The sequence below is a fragment of the Chironomus tepperi genome, unplaced genomic scaffold (genome assembly GCF_022539635.2).
Source record: "Chironomus tepperi strain 1889 unplaced genomic scaffold, CSIRO-AGI_Ctep_v1 contig_163, whole genome shotgun sequence".
NCBI classification, from domain to species: domain Eukaryota; kingdom Metazoa; phylum Arthropoda; class Insecta; order Diptera; family Chironomidae; genus Chironomus; species Chironomus tepperi.
The window spans coordinates 16,532-37,671 of record NW_027226285.1 but is presented as its reverse complement, the minus strand read 5'-3'; the positions used below and the strand labels follow the sequence as shown (position 1 = coordinate 37,671).

Below are 21,140 nucleotides of genomic sequence, written 5' to 3'. Positions count from 1 at the left end.
AATCCATTCTTATCTATTACTTAACATAGAGGCACGACAAATAGAGTTTATAGCAAAAACTTGCAAATTTTGTTAGTTCATATAAATTGGATTTTGTAAGAAAAAAGTCTAGGCAGTTCGACACGTGGGGATCTCGTGTGATGTAAGGTTGTGTTTGGTAGACATTTGGAAGGCACACAGAGTTCGAATTTGAGTTGACAGGGCGCCAAATAGGGGGGAATTCCACTGGAGTATGGATTTCAGAACAAATTTAGTCAAGCACTTCATGGACTGCATTTGAGTACCATTTGTGTCAAGTCAACTTCAAGCTCTGCATCACACTTTTAATGGTGTTTATTATCAATATAGATAGCATTAATGACTCAAAAGTATATCATTAGTTATCGATGTTTGTCTACATGAGGTGTTGCTTATTGGCAAGTGAAAATTAAATGGATTTGGCAAATTGTGACTTAAAATATTGAAATTTGTAAATTATTTTGAAAAATTTTGATTTTTACATACCAGTCTGACTTTAAGGATAACTCAAACTCATTCAATAGCGCTCAATTTCAACAGCACAACTTCCAAAACTTATTCCTCACTAAAATTTTATTTACTTTTTAAACTTCCAAAGTTTACTAGATTCTTAAACAATTTTTCTATTCATTCTAAAGCAACCTTTGCTTTTTCTCAAAGTAAATTTTTATGTTAAATTATCAGGTAAAGTCTTACAGAAGCGAAACTCTTCACACATCCACTCGATCGTCACTTCAAATTAAATATTGTAGCACATTGAGTTTTGCTAGCCAATTTAGACTTGTTTTTATTGACTTTTTTATCTTATCAAAAAAGTGTGTATTTATTTAATTTTAAGTGGTATAAAGAGAAGTGTAAAGAGAGTTTATGGTCAATATATCTGGAATAAATCCTCAACTGTTTGGGAGTGGTGAGATTCGGGGGTCAAACCTTGTTTTTCATCGAAAAATGGCTCTAAATTTGCACTATTTATACAAATTCGAAATTTCCCTCAGTTCCACTTGTCAAGGCCCTTTAACGTCTTGATGTCAATTCATTGACATAGCACCTCATTCATTGTGCTACTCGGAACACAAACATGTCTCATAACAGAGAGCATATCAGTAAGATCTCGAACTCAAAAGTTCATATTAATAATAAATATTAATGAATTAAGAATGGACATAAATTACAGGAAACTTAATAGCCTTTATGTAGATAATAACATTAAATATACAAATTATGTATCACAAAAAATATGAGATATTTCCATGCTCGAGAGTAAAGTCAGCAGTGCTCTCAATCTTTCACTCAAAAATCATTTCTCAATCGAATTAAATTGCGCGACAAAAATTAAACTGTACACAATTTTCAGTCGGAGACAGCATGTGTTTTATTCCATTCCACTGACATTCACGCTTGTAGGTGTGTGCCTTGCCTCGCTCAAATTCTCAATTTTCTTACTCTCTGCTCAATAAATAAGTTTTTTTGCTCTTCTCTTTCCGATTTTGCGATTCAGTTTATGCTCTGCTTTCTGACTATTCAAATCGTACTAAGGCACACGGTGAAAAAAAGTCAATTTTTTGTTACTTTTTTTTCTTCTGAAAAAAATCAGTTTTTTGGTTATTTTGGAATTAGAGGAAGAAAAAAATAGAATATTTTTTCGGGTACGGGAATGAACATGTCGAGTATAAGATAAGCGATATCAATCGCTAGTATCATGCCGGTTGTGTGACCTATAAAATTGACAAATAACTACGCAATTTCTCCTCTTAAAAAGTCATAAAAAATAAATAATCATAAGAATTTGAACTTACAAACTACTGTCGTACTGTGTGCGACATCAAAAGTCGAGATTTATTCTCCTCCCTAACATTTAATTTCGTCAATTGATCAACATTGTGTGATTCTCGCTCTCGGATATTTTTCACTATATCGTGTAATGTTGTTGTGTCATAAAACTATCGTAATAATATTATAGTGCTACTGTCAACTGAGGCAGTGCTGCTTATAAATGAGATATACTCGTTTGACAACCTCACAGCTGACATACAAACATTAAAATATTTATAAGATATATGTAAAAAAAAAGTGACGTCAAATTAACAAGTTTCGTGGTTCAAAGGAACAAAGAAAGAAGTGCTTGAAATAAATAAAGAAAAGAGTAAGAAGATTGAGACAAGAGTTGGAAACTATCGCTGTTGTTAAGGGATTTTTTTCGTACATTATCGCCGAGCAGCACTATTCGGGAAATTGGAATTTTTCGCAGAATACTTAAAAAGACAATCAGTATACTCCCTTAGATAAGCAGTCTCAGTCAATAAAATTGAGTAAGGTCAATTCTGTGAAGAGCAGAATTTTTGGCTGTTCGGGAAAATTAGTCTAAATTAGCCATCAATGTGCTATCATGGCAATTATGCGACTTATCGTTAATATGGTAACGTGACTGTGCTTTAGCGAATATTTTGTGCTGTTCGGGATCATTGATTTTTTTTTATTATTTTGTGGTGTTGCTGAATATTTTGACTGCAGACTGAGAATTTATTTTGAAGTTTATATTGAGGATTTACTAAAAATTCGTATGCAGTGAAAATTATTTTATTTGAAATCTGATAAATATTCTGAAAAGTCGTGAGTTCGATTCTCAGCATACTTAAATTTGATTGAAAAATTTGGATTCGTTTTTAATATTTTTTGCCTCATTTTTTGATGCCAAATCAAGCAGTGTTGATTCATTAATTGAGAAATTTTTCAATTTTTCTGAGTTAAAACTCAGTAAACTTTGTATTTAAAAGTCATCTTGGATCGACTTTTCTATACAAAATCTGAGACAATTTTGAGTTCGGCTTTCTCAAGGACATAGCCAGGCAGTCATACGTAGCCAAGCATATCCAGGTGCAGGGTGACAGGGAAAATAGTAAGGCAATTTTGGTACTCTTAAGACTCTAAATTCAAGAAAACGAAGGGAAAAAATAGTGGCTTTTGACCCTAAACTACCCCCACCCCCCTGAATACCTCATATGCATCTAGTCTTCCACACAAAGTCACTTGACTGTATTAACCAAATATTCAATATTCAACCACCTGATTCCAAAAAAAAAACATTTATTTTTTCACCTTCAAGACTCACCAATCAAATAAAAGTCACGATAATGTATGAAAAACAGCACTTAATAGCCTGTAGAAAATCTCATTAAATTTCTTCAAGACCAGAAATTTCGATGAAATTTTCATTAATCCAACCCACGGAACAATGTCAAAAGTTTCTAACTTTAGGACACACAAATTTTTTTTATTCCTTTAGAAGTAAGAAGTGAGAGAGTGAGAGAGATAATAAGAAGTAAAAACAGAGGAAGAATACAAAAAGTAAATCGATTCTGTGCCTGCCTACTGACTGGAATATACAGAAAAAAAAAGAATCTCAAGGATAAAAACTCGTTTCATTTATCTCAAGTTCAGTATATACTTGTATGCTGTGAGCGAGCAGCGTGAGAGTAAAAAAATAAAGCTGAGAGAGACTTGACTGCAACTTTGTCGTGTTTTTAAGTAAGAAGAGTGAGAAAAAATAAAAAAAGAGATTCCAGTCAGCGAGTCGGTCAATTATTTGGTGCATTGCGTTATTGAATAAAGTGTATATCTATTGATTGTGTCTACATACATCCATAATATCAACAGATTGTATTTCTCAAGCATCTCAATGTTACAAAGTTTCAATGGCTCAGATGTTTAGGTCAGCCTTTAAATCATTATTTCGTCCCTTTGACAATAGGAAATGCTTCCATTCCAATTACTACTATTTGGATGATCCAAATAATTCACAATCATCGCCGAATGTTGATCTCGAAGTTCCAATTAATATCGATGGTGATATACATTATCCCGTGAGTGTTGAGGACTTTCCAAAACATGTAGCGACATTACATGCTGATGGTGATATTGGATTTAGTAAGGAGTATGAAATCATCCAGAATGAATCAATTGTTGATGAGCATAGTAGCGAGCATTCACAACATTGCGACAACAAATCTAAAAATCGATATTTAAATATCATTGCATGTAAGTATATGATGTATATGTGCGTGAACTTGGGCCATTTGCCTGGACATTTCCATAATACATCCTCTATTCTATAGAATTATACTGCTTATTTTTTTGGGTTAATGTGTTAATTCTCTCCATTTCTCTTTCTCTTTCCTTGCTACACATACACATAGATGACCATTCGCGTGTACAGTTACGTAAGGTACCGGGTCAAAAGAAGGAAAACGATTACATTAATGCCAATTTTATTGATGGATATCGTCAATCGAAGGCATTTATTGGAACACAGGGACCGTTGCCATCGACATTCGATGGATTCTGGCGAATGATATGGGAGCAGCGTGTAGCCATCATTGTCATGATCACGAATTTAGTTGAGCGTGGACGACGAAAATGTGACATGTATTGGCCAAGGGAAGGAACTGAAACTTATGGTGTAATTCAAGTTAAATTAGTAAAGGAGGAAGTCATGTCAACATATACAGTCAGAACATTTACAATACGTCATACGAAGCTGAAAAAGAAGAAGCAATTTGCAGCTGAGAAATATGTATATCAGTATCATTATACGAACTGGCCGGATCATGGTGAGTTGACTTGATTCTTGCAATATTCAGCTGTTCTGGCTCAAATTTGCATAATTTTTCTAAATTCCAAATATAATCATTTACAGGCACACCAGACCATCCACTGCCAGTACTCGATTTCGTCAGGAAATCATCAACAGCCAATCCAAAAGATGCAGGTCCAATCGTAGTTCACTGCAGGTAAAATTTAAATCAATAAAAAAAAATTTTTTCGTCATTTCCAATTTTTCTCTTTTTTTTTTGTGTATTTTAGTGCTGGCGTTGGTCGGACTGGAACATACATCGTTCTCGATGCAATGTTAAAACAAATTGAACACAAACGTCTGTTAAATGTATTTGGATTCCTTCGGCATATTCGTACGCAGAGAAATTTTCTCGTACAAACGGAAGAACAATACATATTCATTCACGACGCACTTGTCGAGGCAATCGCAAGTTGTAATACAAATCTAACGATTGATCAAATTGCGGCACGTGAAATGGATGATGAATATATGGATGAACAATTTAAGCTCATTACAAGTTTCGTACCGAAGGAAATTCATATAGCGTCAGCAACAAAGCAAGTAAATCAGGTTAAGAATCGAATGATATTTCCATTAGAGGGAAGTCGTGCACATTTAACACCAAAACCTGGCATGGACGGTACTGATTTTATCAATGCATCATGGCTGTTTGGTTTTAGACGTTTACGTGATTTTATAGTTACCCAACATCCACTATCAAATACAATAAAAGATTTCTGGCAAATGATAATGGATCATCATGTTCAGACGATCGTGTGCCTCTCGACAATCGATGATGTGGTAAGTGCCTTGTTAATCATTAATTGCTATCTGAATATACAATAAAGTATTGTTTATTTTCAGTCGTTCCTACAATTTTGGCCAAATGAGAATGAGACAATTGAAACTGATTATTATCGTCTACAATTATCGACAGAGGGTGACGATGAGCAATATGACTATGTCATAAAAAAATTCAAAATACAGTCAATTCAAGATGGAACGGAGATGGATGTAAGAATGCTCTATAATCCAGACTGGCCGAATCTTAGTAATCCACAATGTTTATACGACTTTCTTGTTAAAATGCATGAACGTAATGATGGATATCGTAATGGTCCAATTGTTGTTATGGATCGATATGGTGGTGCTGAGGCAGCAACATTATGTACTGTCTCATCGTTAGCACATCAAATTGAATATGATAAGACGGCAAATATTTATATGTATGCAAAATTATATCACAACAAGAGACCTGGCATTTGGCAAACGCCAAATGATATCGCAATGATACACAAAATACTTGCTACATTTCCACCAAGTGGCTTCGAATTATTAAAGCATACAGCACTCAAGACCGAATTTGATGATTCACTTGTGACAGCAACACCAGATTTATATAGTAAGACACCAGATTTATTTAGTAAAATATGCAGCAATGGAAGTATAAGCAATCATTTAAGTAATGGTAATGGCAATACAATAATTGTCAAAATGAAATCTGATGGTGAGAATGGTGATTTAGCTGCAATTGTTGTAACATCTGATACAATGGATAATTTAATGTTGACTAAATAAGATGAGTGCTGTTAGTGGATTATTGCAAGCATTTAAATGTGTTATACATATTATACATAAAATGAATAATTCAAGGATCTCAAGATTTTATTTCTCTTCATCTTTCTCTCTTTATCTCTCCCACACACACACACATACATACGTATACACAAATACATTCTCAAACGCCCACAAAAGGGATATAAAAAAAGTCTCCTTTCTATCATTTATCATCGTCACGATTATCATCATCAACATTGACATTGATTGAGTCAGTTGATGTGCATGTAAATTCGTTTTTAAAAAGGAAGTATACACAAATATTAAAAATTTTAATCATTTTATGGGGAAAAGTTTATGGTAGACAAATGGACGATAATGAGTGGATTCTGAAGGTCGACGTAAAGGCAGCAACATCATGTTGAGCTTTTCAGTGAAATTGGAATTAATTATTAATTTCGGGCCTGCAATATAGTTGCTATGGGATTGTTTGAAGGCATCAGTTGTTCCTATCGATTTTCAGTCGACTATTTAAAGCACAATTGCCAGAAAATAGGCAATTTCCTTTTCATTTCCTCTCAAAATCTCAAAAATTTCTATGCTGAATGGATGGTAAAGTTTTCCGAAAATGACTCAATTTATCTAGTCAAAAAAAAAGTCACAAAATACGTGACATAAAAAAAAGAATCAACGAAGAGAGTTCCTCGAAAAATCATCAAATATGAACGTGGCATTAAGTCACAGCTGCTTTATTTACTAAAGCTTTTATCTACAATTTTTTTGTCAAAAAAAGCTTATCTAAATTCGCTGAAAAAAGAGATTCAGTCATGAATTACGAATATTGAAGGTTTAGAGATAGGAAGCCCCTATCCTCATAGGGAGGAGACATATGGGACATGGGGAGGGGGTCTGAGGGTGTACTGAGGTTTTTCTGATGTAATTTGACTTAAAAGAAGTAGGGTTCCATAAGATGCGCTGGCCAACAGTTTCTATTGTTCTAGATGCGCATTCAGATGTACAGGCATTTGCACCAGGAAAAGACTGCATTTTTGCATCTATACATCTATGCACATCTAATTTCAGCAAATCCTAGAAAGAAGACAGTGTAAAAGCTATGAAACTTCATTAACTAATTATAACTAAAAATAATAATTAACTAGATCTTTCGACTATAGTTCATTAGAGTTACATACTCTAACAACACGTCGTACTATTGCTTCACTTGTTGATGCAAAGATTTGTTGGAGTGCTCCAATGGCTACAATATGGCTGATTTTGTGCCATTTTTATGGCGAGATTTGAAATTTAATGCATATTGTGCCGTTAATAGGAGAAATTTCATAGTTCATACAAACCGGCTAATAATGAGTGCTGGGGGTGGGGTAGTTTAGGGAGGGAAGTATTATGACCCCTCTAGAGTGGGGTTTGGGATTTTTGTCTCGAAAGCTCCTAACAAATTGAAGAATCGTTCCAAAAAGTGATGGGAATTGACACCCAACACATCCCTGCCCTGTGAATAAGCCCCAGTGCGCCTAACTACACCACCTGCAGTCCAATCATCTACCATAAATACCCCACCCACATCTGGTGCAACAATGAAAAAAATCATAGCACAAAAATATTTTCGTTTTGTAAATTTTTCTCATTATCTTCTCGCATATAATTTTTAACATAAATGAGCATAATGTTAATGTCATATTTTATGCAGTATACATCATATATAATCATATTTGATACTGCTTTAGGAAATTTTTTTATTAAAAAAAAAATACTCAAAGACTGTTTTTTACACGTATAAAGAAAAAAAAAATGAATGAAAAAATAATAATGGATTTAAAAGAAGTAAAATTATTCATAATCATGGTCAGAATGTCTATTTAGTGCAAAAATTTCTTTTGCTTCTTTCGAATAACACAGACACACACACGCGACACAAGTTGGAAATTAATGGCAATCGCACAACAGAAAAATTTACTCTGCAACACGTTCAGTATTTTTCTTTCTTATCTGCTTCCTCTAATGTTGACTTTCTTTTGTCGAACTACGAACTATAAAATTATGTGTTCTGGATGTAAGGTGGAATTTCATTTTGGAAATCAAAGTGCTGATTGATTGAATTTATATTGAGAATCTAAGGGGTTTGCAGTCAAAAGTTGGATGTAAAGAGCATCAATACCTAATGAATGCCTAAAGACTAGTGTGCCGTGGCTCACAGGTTACTCATCACTGTCCTAACCTATCGATAGGAGGAACCAAGGAAGGTTGACTATAGTCACTCCTCTCTTAGGGACATGACTTCTTCTACCAATTCTCGAGATTGAGACAAATGAGTGGAAATGACCAAAATCGTCAAATTTAATACCAGGATATATCCATCATGACCCCGTCTCAAAAACATTTCCGAACAGCACAATTCGATCATTATTTATCTTAAAAATGAGCCTAAATCGACCATAATGGCATCTTCAAGTCATTTTAACGTTTGACAGTCATCAGAATGACGTTATGACACCCTATCCACTACATTGTGCAGCTCGGACTTTACCTTTCAATCTTGAAAACTCTGAAACACCTGAAAATTGATATGGTTCCCTAGTAAGCTTTTATGGAACAGAAATACCACTATGCTACCTAAAAATTGTCTCTTTGTCAGTTAGGGATCATGATTGTCGAATTAAGGTCAAATCATCTGAATTTCAACCTAGTTAAATGCCTAGCCTAGCAAAATTTGATCAAAGCTTAACATTTTTGAACAATATCCTCAAAAAATGTCAAAACTTCCTTATCTCAGCTTTTCAATACATAAAAAGTCCCAAGTGCCATAAAACATTGTTACTGGACATAAAAATGTGTTCATAAAGCTGCTTCAAAATTCAAATTTAAGTTCCAAAAGTCATCAATTTGCTAAATAAAAATGGTTATTATCATCCCTAATAAAGGCAGAGTGCCTTTTTTACATAAAAATCTCATATAAGGATATTAAAATCTCATCACATAAATATCCCAAAACCTTAAAGTCATAGACAAGCTTTAATAAAGTCACGAGTTTTATTCGCATCATGCTCATGAACAGCATAGAATATTGGATGATTGATTACGATGATATAAATTGGATTAAATCCAAATATAAAAGATTTATCGACTTTCAATCAATTGCTGTTGATTTCCAAATGAAATTTTATGCTGAACGGATAGAATTTTCATTAAAAAAATATAAGAAAAGTGCCAAAAAAAAGAAGAAAAATTTCCTCGATTCCCCTGGAACTCTATAGACAATTTATAAAGCAAAAAAATAGATAAAATTTTAAAAAAATGAAAATTAGGCAAAAATTAGATACATTCTCAAATAATCCCCTACCGTGTGTCCCTTAATATAATTAAAAAAATGCATCACAATGTGATTTCTCGATTTATGATTTCATGTAGTCAAGGATTTTTGTAGATGTTCGTATAAATAGTTAAAAGAAGTTAAAACTTAACTTACAAAAAAAAATTGGAAGGAAGTTAAATGAAATTTAGCGACAAATTTATTCGCGCAAAAATTTATTCAGGAAAACCAAAAAAAAGGAAAATCACAAAAAAATCGAAAATTGACGTTTAAGGATTGAGATTTTGTTTGTAATTGACGTCCATCAATTAAAGAGAGATAGAAGGTAACTTTTTGGGTAGATTTCCCTAACAGGCAAAAATCATGCTCGAGAGAGATGTTTAACCTTAAATATACTAGATGAGCATGTTTTCTTAGCATACTCTGATCTTGAGAGCATGCTCTTTGTCTGCAACACACATAGATCTGGTCTTTGAAAGATCCATATGAAAGCCAATTGGAAGCCACATAGAGTAAGGGTTCCGTATGGAGTCCTCCTTCTAACCAGGAAGACAAACGTCGGAAAAATGGCTGAAAATCATGCGATAAACCAGCCTAACTCTAGTTTAAGGAAAGATTTAATTAAATCCTTCCTCAGAACAGAGTTACTTCGTTCTAGGAACGGATTTCCAGCACTTTTACGCCGTATGCTTTCTGGGTAGTCACTGAAATGATGGAAATGCTCTCGAGAGCTTGCTCTATACCTGATTGGGATAGTAATCAAAACCGTTAATAGCTAGTCGAATTTGATCGAAGACTTGATCTAGCTTTTATCAAGCCTACAAAAAGTCATGATTATTAGAAGAATCTGCCCTTCGAAGCTTTACTGTATGAAGACAATTACTGTGCAAATCATTAAAAAGTTCTCCAAATCTCATTTCCTGGATGGACGTCATTTTCTTTACAATCTCAAAATGACAAAAAATTAGATAAAATATTTAAAAAATTTAATGAAGAAAAATTCAAATTGAATAAAGGAAGTTTAGGGAACGTGAGTTGATTGACCACATTTTATGCCTTTAATTTTCTAGCTATAGGCTTCTTACTGAAAAGTTAATTTTTTAAGATCCCCACAAAAAAAATGAATCTTTGCACCCTCAAGTCAATCAACTCAAACTTCCCCAAAAAACGAAAATTTAATCAATTAATGTGAAGAAACTCCAAATAACTGCTTTTTGTAACGAATATTAAGCATGCATGCGTAAAAAAAGAGAGAAAAAAGAAGAAAATGAAAAAAAAAAGTTTAATTTTTAAGAATATGAAATTTATGAGAATTAAGGAAGAAAAAAAAAACAATTTGTAACTGATATGAAGGAACTATTTATTAAAAACACACTTTTTTCATTAAGTTTAGGGCTATAATTAAGTGAAATTTTTATTTTCAAATTCCTCTATATGCTTCATCTAGCAACGATATAAAAATCCGTACTATTCTTAGTTACCTATATTATTACAAATTTATTCCTACATTTTTCATAATGCACCTGAAACTCTTTTTTATACTTCATTTATTTCCATTTCTGTATAGTACAACATAAATATGATGAGATAGAATGAAGAATGTATTTTTTAAAATATGATGAATCTATTGTTCCCATGGGGATTGGGGACGATTTTTGAATAATTTGAATTATTTTCGAGGATTTTGGAGATATAAAAACTGATTTTGAAATTTAGAAAATTTTCATAATTCTTGAAATTCTTGAAATTCTTTTTAAAAAATTGAAACTCCTAAAATTTTTGAAATTTTTAAAGATTTTGAAAATTTTGAAATTTTTAAAATTTTGAAATTTTTTAAAATCCTTCAAATTTTCGAAAATCTTGAAAATTTTAAATTCTTAAATTTTTTTGAATTTTGAAAGTTTTGATTATTTTAAAATTTTAGAAAGTTTTCAAATTTTTGAATTTTTCAAAATTTTAAATTTCTAGAAATTTTTTAAAGAATTTGAAATTTCAGATTTTTTGAAATTTTGAAAAGTTTCAAATTCTTGAAATTTTTTATATTTTTGAAATTCTTAAAAATCTTGAAATTTTTGAATTCAAGTCAAAATCAAGATCTGTTCAATTTTAATATTCAGCAACATTTACCGAGCATTAATAACGAAAATAAACACAATTCCGATGAAAATGTTCAGATTATTCAAAAATTGTACCTCCTCAAGCCTTTTTCCTATTATTGATACATATAAAAAAGAAAACGTGAATTTGTTTAATGAAGAACAAAAAAATTATGAATTATAATGAGAAGAAAAGGAAGAAAGTAAAAAAATGTAAATAAAAGTGAATAAAAAGTTGTTCATTAAAACGTCCTCGATTCTTTAGCTCATGGAGTGAATGGTGTTGGTGGAAGGACTGGAAAATGATGGGATTTTTATGGATTAGAGAATGAATAAGTTGATGTCAATTTGAATTTTGAATGAAGTCGAATTGATTTTTTCATGCAAAATCCAAGTTGGCTTTGAAATTTTGAAGTTTAAATTTCAAAATTTTTGTATTAAAATTGTGAAATTTTGAAAATTTTTAATTGAATTTTTCAAAAAATTCAAAATTTAAGATCTGAATATAAGTTAAGATTCACAAAAGTCAAATGAAAATCTCTTCAATTTCCCAAATTTCCACCAACACAACTCATTAATACATCACAAAAACTATCAAAAAGAATCCTTCTTACTTTACGTACCACGTTCATGGAAACTCACATACAAAAGAAAAAAGTTGAATCACACACACAAAAAATGGATTAAAAAAATGCTAAAAAAATATGTTATTAAATAAAAATTTAAAATACAATAAATAAAAAAAAAACTTTATAATAATCAATGTAGATGAAAAAAAAATGCGGATCCTTCTTTATAAGTGGCAGAAACAATATATGTAAGATAATCATTACACAGACACAAATGCAGAAAAACCATGAGAAAATTTCGAAAAGGAGAAGAAAAAAAAAATTATTATAAAGAAAAAGTGAAAAATTTAAAAAATAAATTCGTAAAATAAAAATGATAAAAAATAAATTGAAAAGTTTTTTAAGTTGTTTTTTTTGGAATGTTTCAGATTTTGAACTCTATTTCAGGATTTATATAGGATACCCGAATAGCACAAAAAGATCAATGGATCCATCCTCTGGCTGACGTGACTCTTTGTTCGATTCAAATCAATGCCAGGATCTGGTTTGATACCGAATTTTTGATCGTAAGTATTCCCATAGTCACCCTAGTAAACGTGACTCTTGTTTGACATTGGATTCGATTTGAATCCAGCAATATGGCACCTATCCGGGATGATATCTTAATTAGTCAGCTGGTAACTCATCATTCTCATATCATTTTTAGTGGTTTTCAGAATTCTTTACAGATAAAGTTTAAGAACAGCAATTTTGATTCTTTGTAATTTTTAAAAAGACAAAAAGGTTTGAGAATCTTTCTAAAGACAACGAATATATCAAATAATATAGCATGCGACGAAAATGTGGTTTATTACATATTATCATGCCTTCATACTATGAACGACCCCTAAGTGAACGGTCCCGCAAAATTGTGTTATTCACATTAATACTTACACGATCATCAATTTACTTACCAAAATAATGAAGACCAGCTGCTCATCACTCCACGTATTCTCACTTACCATCAGCAACTAGACATCCAAAAACACAACAAACCAGGCCAAAAGCTATTTAAAGAAGAATCACAAACGAAGACCACCCAGGTGATTAACCTCCATACAGTTCATCCATGTACATTTAAAGAGGAAAACTGCTGAATATCTGAAAATAGACACTGAATATTCTTCACACACTGCACTATTGATTCACACTTGAACTGATTCCTTTGCATGTTTATCACGTGAAACTAAAGAACTTAAAAGTTTCCACTTTCCACTTTCACAGCACATTGTTGGACTAAGCGAAAACTGCAACTAAGCATGACTTACTAAGCAATTTGAAACTAAGCGACTTCATTCACTGCACATGTTGGTCACAAAAATCAATTAAGACATATTTAAATTGCACTTTTTCACTTCTTTTTTAATATATATATATAAAACTACAAGGTTGGCTAAATGGTCATTAAGTTATCATAAAAGATTTATTAACAGTTTATTTTTAAAATAGTTAATTACAGCGAGCACATGTAAAATATTATGTAAAAGTTAAGTTGAACATTTTGTTTTAATTTACATTAATATGATAAAAAAAAATTAATTAAATAATAAATTTTTAAATAAATTTCTTTTGAATTTAATTTATTGGAATTATAATTGAATTCTAAATTTGAGTTGGAATTTATGATGAGATTACTTAAGTTGAACTTATATTTTTATGAATTTCAAGGAATGTTGAAAATTTCATTTAGATTTCAGACTTTTTTCAATTTTTTCAATGTGAAGTGATTTTAAGTTTTAAAAATTGATGATTTTTTCATTTTAAAGTTGTAGCATTTTGCTTATTAATAAATAGATTTTCATATTTTAATTTTTAAATTTTTAAATTCTAAAATTTTCGAATTTTTTCAAATTTTTCATAAATTTTCCAAATTAAACAAAAAATAAAAATTTTTCAAAAAACAAGTTCTGAAAATTCAAAGTTCAATGAATTTTGTATTTCATTTAATACAACATTTTTACATTCGTAATATATGCAGGTATCTCATATGTCACTCCAGTTTTAATTTACAATAAATCAAATTTCCTTTCTCTGTTCCTAATTTTAATTCATTTCGTTTTTATAATTGCTAAATTTTTGAATTTCAGATTCAATTAATAAATGTTGTAACTTTATCTGAATTCGTCTATAGATTCTTAAACCTTAAAATACAAAGAATTTGCTCATTTTTTGTACGGGTCCCTTTACGAGTACACTTATGAAACCTTTAACTCTGAATCAGAGTTTACAGAACTCCAATGTGGAGGCAACTCTACTTTTTTTAGAGGCAAGTCCATAATGGAAGCGGCTTTTTAAAATTGCAAGATTCCAAAAGTCCTGCCAACTATGACTCTCACCAATATCTGGATATCAAGATATGAAGACAAAAAAGTAAAATTTCTCAATTCTCTTCTTTCTTTCTTTCTTTTTTTCTTTCTTAAAGGTCATCAGGTCAATGATTTGAGTTTCAGATGACAAATCGTAATACAAAATAAACAAACTTTAAATCATTTCTTAGGAATGTCAGTGACAAAATGTATTACAGCATCATATAATTTCTCTTGTTAAATGATACATTTTTCTGGGAAATCCACATTCTAATAATTAAAGATTCCAGATAGAATTGATGAATTTTGAGATTATATAAAAGTATTTAGTAGGCTAGTACTTAGTTTCAAAACAATAAAGTTCTCGAGAAAAAATATTATTTAATTAAATTAATTCGCGTAATCAGAAACGTGACGTATTTTTAATCAAAGGAACTTCCAGAACATTTTGATTTAATCCGGAATTCTTCAGTTAAAATTATTGAAATCTTCATTTTTTCGAAATATTTATTGTATTATAATCTTTATTTGAAGCATGATCGTTTTATAGGATTTGATTAATACAGTTCAAGATCAACAAAAACGAAGAACTGCTATTATCGTTCATCTTAGGCAGTGTTGTCCAAACTGTGTGCCACGGTACACTGTGTCATATGCAGTCTAAGTCGGAGCAGTCTCAGTGCCGTGACACACAGTTAAGACAACCCTGATCTAAAGGATTAAAACACAACAAAAATGTAAATAGAATGACTTTGCAAAATCTTCAATATTTTGCATGCTTTCTATTCCTCATAATCGATTAAATCAGCATTTCTTGACAAGTGTTTCACAAGTCTCGCTAGACATTATCAGCATCACCTTGTAGTGTTGCTAATTACAACGAACTAACTCAATGACTATTCTCATTAAATAATAAAGTCTGTTTTTCAATTTAAATATTTTCAAATGATTACTTGATTAAATGTCCTAAATCTGTCTCAAAAATTGCTTAGATCAAATTCTTCGACTTATTTAGAGCGCGAAATTATGAAATTTAAATGGCACATGATATTTTTTAAGGCACGTTCACTTGATCACCCCACACAGATCGAAAGAATCACAACAAAAACAAAAAAATTTCTTCACACGAGTCATAGTAATCTCATCATAATTATAGTAATTATGGTTCAACATATTGAATTAAAATCTAAGGAATGTAAAGTATAATGGAAGTTCTTATCAGTTATTGTATAAATATTATGTCGATTGATCTGAGGCCTGTAAACAATGCCACAATATTCTCTCTCTTATATTCTATTCAGCTTATCAAACTACAATCACAATTGTAAAAGATTCGATGGAATGTAATTCATAATTCACATAGGATATAGGTGCGTGGTCAGGTTAGGGATGTCATTTGGCTGTAGACGAACTTCTTGTATAAAACAGTGTTGTCCAAACTTCTTTGCTCTCATGAACACGCTTTGGTGATATGGCCACGACCAAAACTATATTAGGTACGTGGTTCATGGCACTTCCAACATATTGTGGCACACAGTTTGGGCAACACTGGTCTAGATACCTCAAAATGACCATCTAATTTCTGACTGCACCACTCATGATTCACTTAACAAATAGGAACCGATGGATATGGAATCTTATTTGGGAAACTGTAAGGCGCAGGATTCACTGCCCGACAAATTTCCTTAAATGATCGTCCACGTTGCTTATCAACTTTCACTTTCTTTGTTGTCGTTTCATAATTGAAATTTTGATAACTGACACCATTCGGATATCCACTACTGGCAAAAATTCTCTTCAAAAATGCTTCTCCAAGCGCTTCCGTAAGCACCAATGCCGACATAACAATGAATATTGCACAAAATAATTTCATTTTTTTCTCTTTTGATCTATCAAAATTGTAACTTAATGTCAGTAAATGCTGTTGCTTAATTTATCAGGTCTGAACCAGATATTACTTTATTTCACTACTGTGTGGCTGCAAATCGACACAAAATATGGTTTTTACTTTCGAGTTCTATCTCGCGCTTACACTCAAAATTGACTGAATAAGAAAACCACTTTGCAATTAGATTTTATATATGAACGAATGTTGTTGTTTGCGACTTTTTTTTTTGCTTCTACTTCTTGACTGTTTTTCTATTTTTTCCATCAACGATCTGTTTTCTTTCTTCTCTTTTACTCATTTTCGGTGTGCTCGATGAGATTCTCTGAAGCTGACTCTCTGATTGTATTGAGTTTGCATATTGGAGTGTAGGAGGTGATGCAGTTTGTCTAATGGACGTGATTTTACCCAGTTTTAACTTTTATTACTTTTCAACAGTTTAATTGACATTGATTAGCAGTTTTATTGAACTCTTCAAAAATTATTAGATAAGTCAATGCATCATTCTAGCAGCTCCATTTGCGACGGTATTGAATTCGTGCTTGATTCACTCAAATTTCTATCAATTAAATTAAAATTAAACTAAGTTGTTTGAAATTTATTCACAGAATAACAACATGGGCCTTTTCACTTTTTTAGAACTCGAAACTCGAGAAACAAAATTCAAATCATTAACGACCGTTAAAAATAATAATGAAAATGTGTCAAATTTAAAATAAGACATAACCATAGCGACACTGTTTTTGTATCACAACGGTACAGTTTTCAGTGCCATATACAATTCGTATGTTACTGCTATATTCACTTGAAAATGCACACTCCAGGTTGAGAATATGTCAACTGTCGTTTGATATTCAAATAAAATTTTGAACAACAATTATTTGATATTCCCCTTTTAAAGTTGTTGTCCCCTTCATGGAAACATTTTAGTCTGTTTCAGAACTTCGAAGATTAAACAACTCATCTATCCTATCTGTAAGGAAGTTCTTCTTATAGCAACATTCACTTTAAAATGCGCCACATATCAAGACACTCTCCATATCATCTCCAACTCTCATTCTTCTTTTATTATAATAAAATCGGGATTTTTTCCTGCATGATATAACGCGACTTATCAACGTGAATTGAATATTAATTGCAGTTAACATGCTTCAGACATGACATCACTCATTGTGGCGGAAGTCTCAGAAATTGTAGCGAATTCTTGCACAAACGAGATCCTCCTCTCAGTAGAGTAACAGAGAGAATCTCGTACATATGTGTAAATGTGCATGAAAAACTCGATCGAATTTGATTAAACGACCTTCAACTAGCCATGCGGCGTTTTTTGTTTTTGTTGACATTAAAGGAAGTTTTTGTTATGCTGATGCCGAAAAACACACGAATGCAAATTTTTTGGCACAATTCTAAGATTGCTTTGTTTACAAACTTTTAAATCGGGTAATTGACATAGTAAAAATTTGGGAGAGGACATCAAGTAAGCCATGAGTAATGAGCATCGTTGGTCTGATTACAAACTGGTTCATTCATGAAATTTCTTAGATTTGATTCAAAAATAGACTCGCGAATATAAATCAAACCAATATCAGCTCGCATTAGGAAGTTGGAACTGAAACAGACAGTGATATCGATGACTCATGGATTCTTGTAATTATCTTCTGAAAAACAAGGTATATAGACTGATATGAGTCATTTAGTCTGTTTTGGTATCAATGCTGTTTATGTAGACATGAAAGAGACTTTGTGTCTCCAATCCACAGTATCATAATTAGTATGAAGCATTACTAATCACAGAAATGTCTTTAAGCACGTAGGTACACATTTGTGAAAACACGAAGCTTCCTCCGATTCAATGAAAAATTTATTGGCATAGGTAGAGAAGATTTTTCACTTTCGTATCTATAAAAGTAGATGCAAATTGACTATTTATTTCAAACGCAATATTTTTTTCATCCTGCAGATCATGTTGTTTACGCTTCAATTTCGTCGTAGACATAGGCAATGTTTTTACACGGTTTTCTCGACTTTTCTCGAGAAAAACAATCTTATCTGGGAATATTTTTGAGGAAAATATTTTTTGCAATGATTGTTTCTGTTGCGTACGTGATTCATATCGAATGTGTAGGGGATTTTGAGTTCTCATGTACTTATTTGTATAATTTTAGATGAGTACATGAAGAAAAGGAACAGAGAAATATTGAATGGATATTATTTGGTGTCTAAAGTAAGTCAAAGTGATCAGATCATTTTGTTAGCCGATCCTATTCAAATATTGATCTAGACCCAGTTAGAACCTATAATAATAAACTACAGATCCAGGTTCAAGAAGGTTTGAATCCTGAACTCATTTAAAGGTAAGAACCAATGGAATGGAACTAATATCATTTTGAGCATCTAAACTTATTCGAAGATCATGTTGAATAATGTTCTACAATTGTCAAGAACTACTTCTTTGTAAGTATAAACACACTAGTCTGTATTCTGTAACTAATTCATTGTATGGAGTTGAATTGGGATCTTGATCTTTAGTTACAGATCTAGTTCAGATGTATCAACAATGATGTATGTAAAATTAGTGTCAATAAACTAAGTTTGTAAGTCAACGAAGGAATTGATCGACGCATATTCTAATGGTGTTACCCCAACACCTTAATGACTGTATACTAAGGAATAAGTCACAAAATCACTTTGTTGATATTCGTCAAGTAATCGCAACTTGATTCGAATTAAAACTTAGAAGAAGTTTTCATTTCAAAACAATCAGAATATTAATTACAGCTTATTAAGCATGATTCTCACATTCACATCATAACAAAACGGCGTTTAAAAACCTTTGATATATCCATTACACCCAGTCTGTAATTAAGCTCAACAACTTAATAATGAAATTACTCAAGATTAAAATCTAATCTCGATTAGATAAAGTCAATTGACTGGAAACGCCGCACCAGATATCGATTTCAGCTGATGACAGCTGATTGGCATTAACACATATATAAATGATTTATTAAAGAACTGCAAGTTCCATTCACATATTCATTTTACGATAAGTATGATTATGATTGAGTTCACTGACCTGCATTTACTATTTATTTACGCTGCTTAAAACGTCATTCATGAAAAGTAAATTTCCCGTTTTTATAATTCATAATAAATATTAAAGAGGTATCAGAAGTAGACCAAAAATTACATAATTGGATATATTCCAATCTCAATACACACCCAATACATTATTCATTGACTCATTCTTACTTTACAGCACATTAGCATTTCTAAGTGGATATTAGAAGCACAAACAATGCATTCATCAGAGTAATCCTTTGTTCTCATGGATTTAATTTGTTTGCACTGATTTAATACAGATTCTGATGAGGAAGCGAATAGAATCAAATGTAAAGTTCAATCAGACGGCGATAATTAGTAAATGTCCTTAAGATAATGAGCTGCATGTTATGATTAAGTGAGAAAAATCTTGATTGATCATCAATTAATCAACATTGTTGGGGAAGTCAATCCATTTCCGACTTAGTAATCTTTTAATTTGCTCTAATTAAGTCGTGCCAAATGAAATAAATGATTTGATTCGAACTAGCAGATTCTGGATTTTGTTATCAATAATACGCAGCATGTGTTTGACCCCCAATGATTTTGTTTACTATAATAGTAATCATAATTGATTCACGCATGTAATTCAAGCGAATTAAAAAAATTAACGGCTGTTTTTTTGAATTTTTGCATCATTTTCGCATCTTTAGCACTTTTTTAGCAATCTTTTGAAAAATGAATTTCCGTTAAATTTCATATTATTTCATCAAGTATTTTAAAGATAAAAGCAGCATGAACATACCTTTTATTTTCCTCAATATGCATGATGAATCAATGATCAATTCCAATACAAATTCCTCAATCATCATCTCAAATGTCACAGTAAATATTCAATTATAATTTATTCCATAGACCTCCTCTATTACCGACAATTGAATACACATTAAGCAACATAAATGCATAAATCAAAAGCATAAGTGCAGCATATTTCTTTAATAGCTAATTATTACTATCAACGCCTCATGTTATTTCTATATATAGCTATTTAAAATGCAGTGTATTGATCAATAGAGTTGCACAAAGTAGCAGAAATGGAATGAGCATATTGACATTGGTGATAATTGAATGAGACATACCATCAGCTGTTAATTAAACCATTAATGGGATGACCAAATAGCTGACTTAACGGTCAAATTATATTTGAATATTAAGAACAATTTGAAAATTGAATGACCGTTATTTTTTTAAAATTAAGATTGAATTTTCATCTCAACAACCATTGAAATTTCCATTCACAATAAAATTTTCATTTCATTTGGATCTTTCAAATCGTTCGGACGTTATATTTTTTATAAGAAAATTTTCAAAATGGCTCGATCAAAAGAAGTCGCTCACGATCAGCAAGCCGCAAACGTACAGGTTCAATGGCAAGAAAATCATCAGCAGCTAAAAGTTCACAAATGCATTCAATGGCCAGTGCAAAATCAACTCCTCGTCGTAGTGCATCAAGAAAACGTTCAGCTTCTCGTAGTCGAAGTGCTGCTCGCCGTACAAAAGGCAAATAAAATTCTTTGTGGATGAGCATCAAAAGCATAAAGATCAATAAATTCAGACTACTTTGATCAAAAAACTTTTTTTTCTTTTATTAACTTTCGACTTTTCTAAGTGAATTAAGGAATGAGAAA

General features: G+C 31.6%; 1 protein-coding gene and 1 long non-coding RNA gene across 4 annotated transcripts in view; both read left to right on the top strand.

Moving 5' to 3' along the window:
- Positions 1-6,298, top strand: part of LOC139088517 (putative receptor-type tyrosine-protein phosphatase mosPTP-1) — a 140,235-nt gene extending 133,937 nt beyond the window's left edge. For all 3 annotated transcript variants that reach the window (XM_070637774.1, XM_070637773.1, XM_070637776.1), the window contains 5 exons: positions 3,767-4,053; positions 4,212-4,625; positions 4,712-4,805; positions 4,879-5,431; positions 5,495-6,298. In XM_070637774.1, coding sequence (XP_070493875.1) covers positions 3,767-4,053; positions 4,212-4,625; positions 4,712-4,805; positions 4,879-5,431; positions 5,495-6,208 — 2,062 coding nt within the window. In that variant the 3' untranslated portion in view covers positions 6,209-6,298. The remainder of the gene's footprint in view (positions 1-3,766; positions 4,054-4,211; positions 4,626-4,711; positions 4,806-4,878; positions 5,432-5,494) is intronic.
- A 12,390-nt stretch (positions 6,299-18,688) lies between these two features.
- Positions 18,689-21,085, top strand: LOC139088466 (uncharacterized). Its single transcript, XR_011544226.1, has 2 exons — positions 18,689-18,864; positions 18,940-21,085. It is a non-coding gene; the product is annotated as an uncharacterized lncRNA (long non-coding RNA).
- Positions 21,086-21,140: the final 55 nt, after the last annotated feature.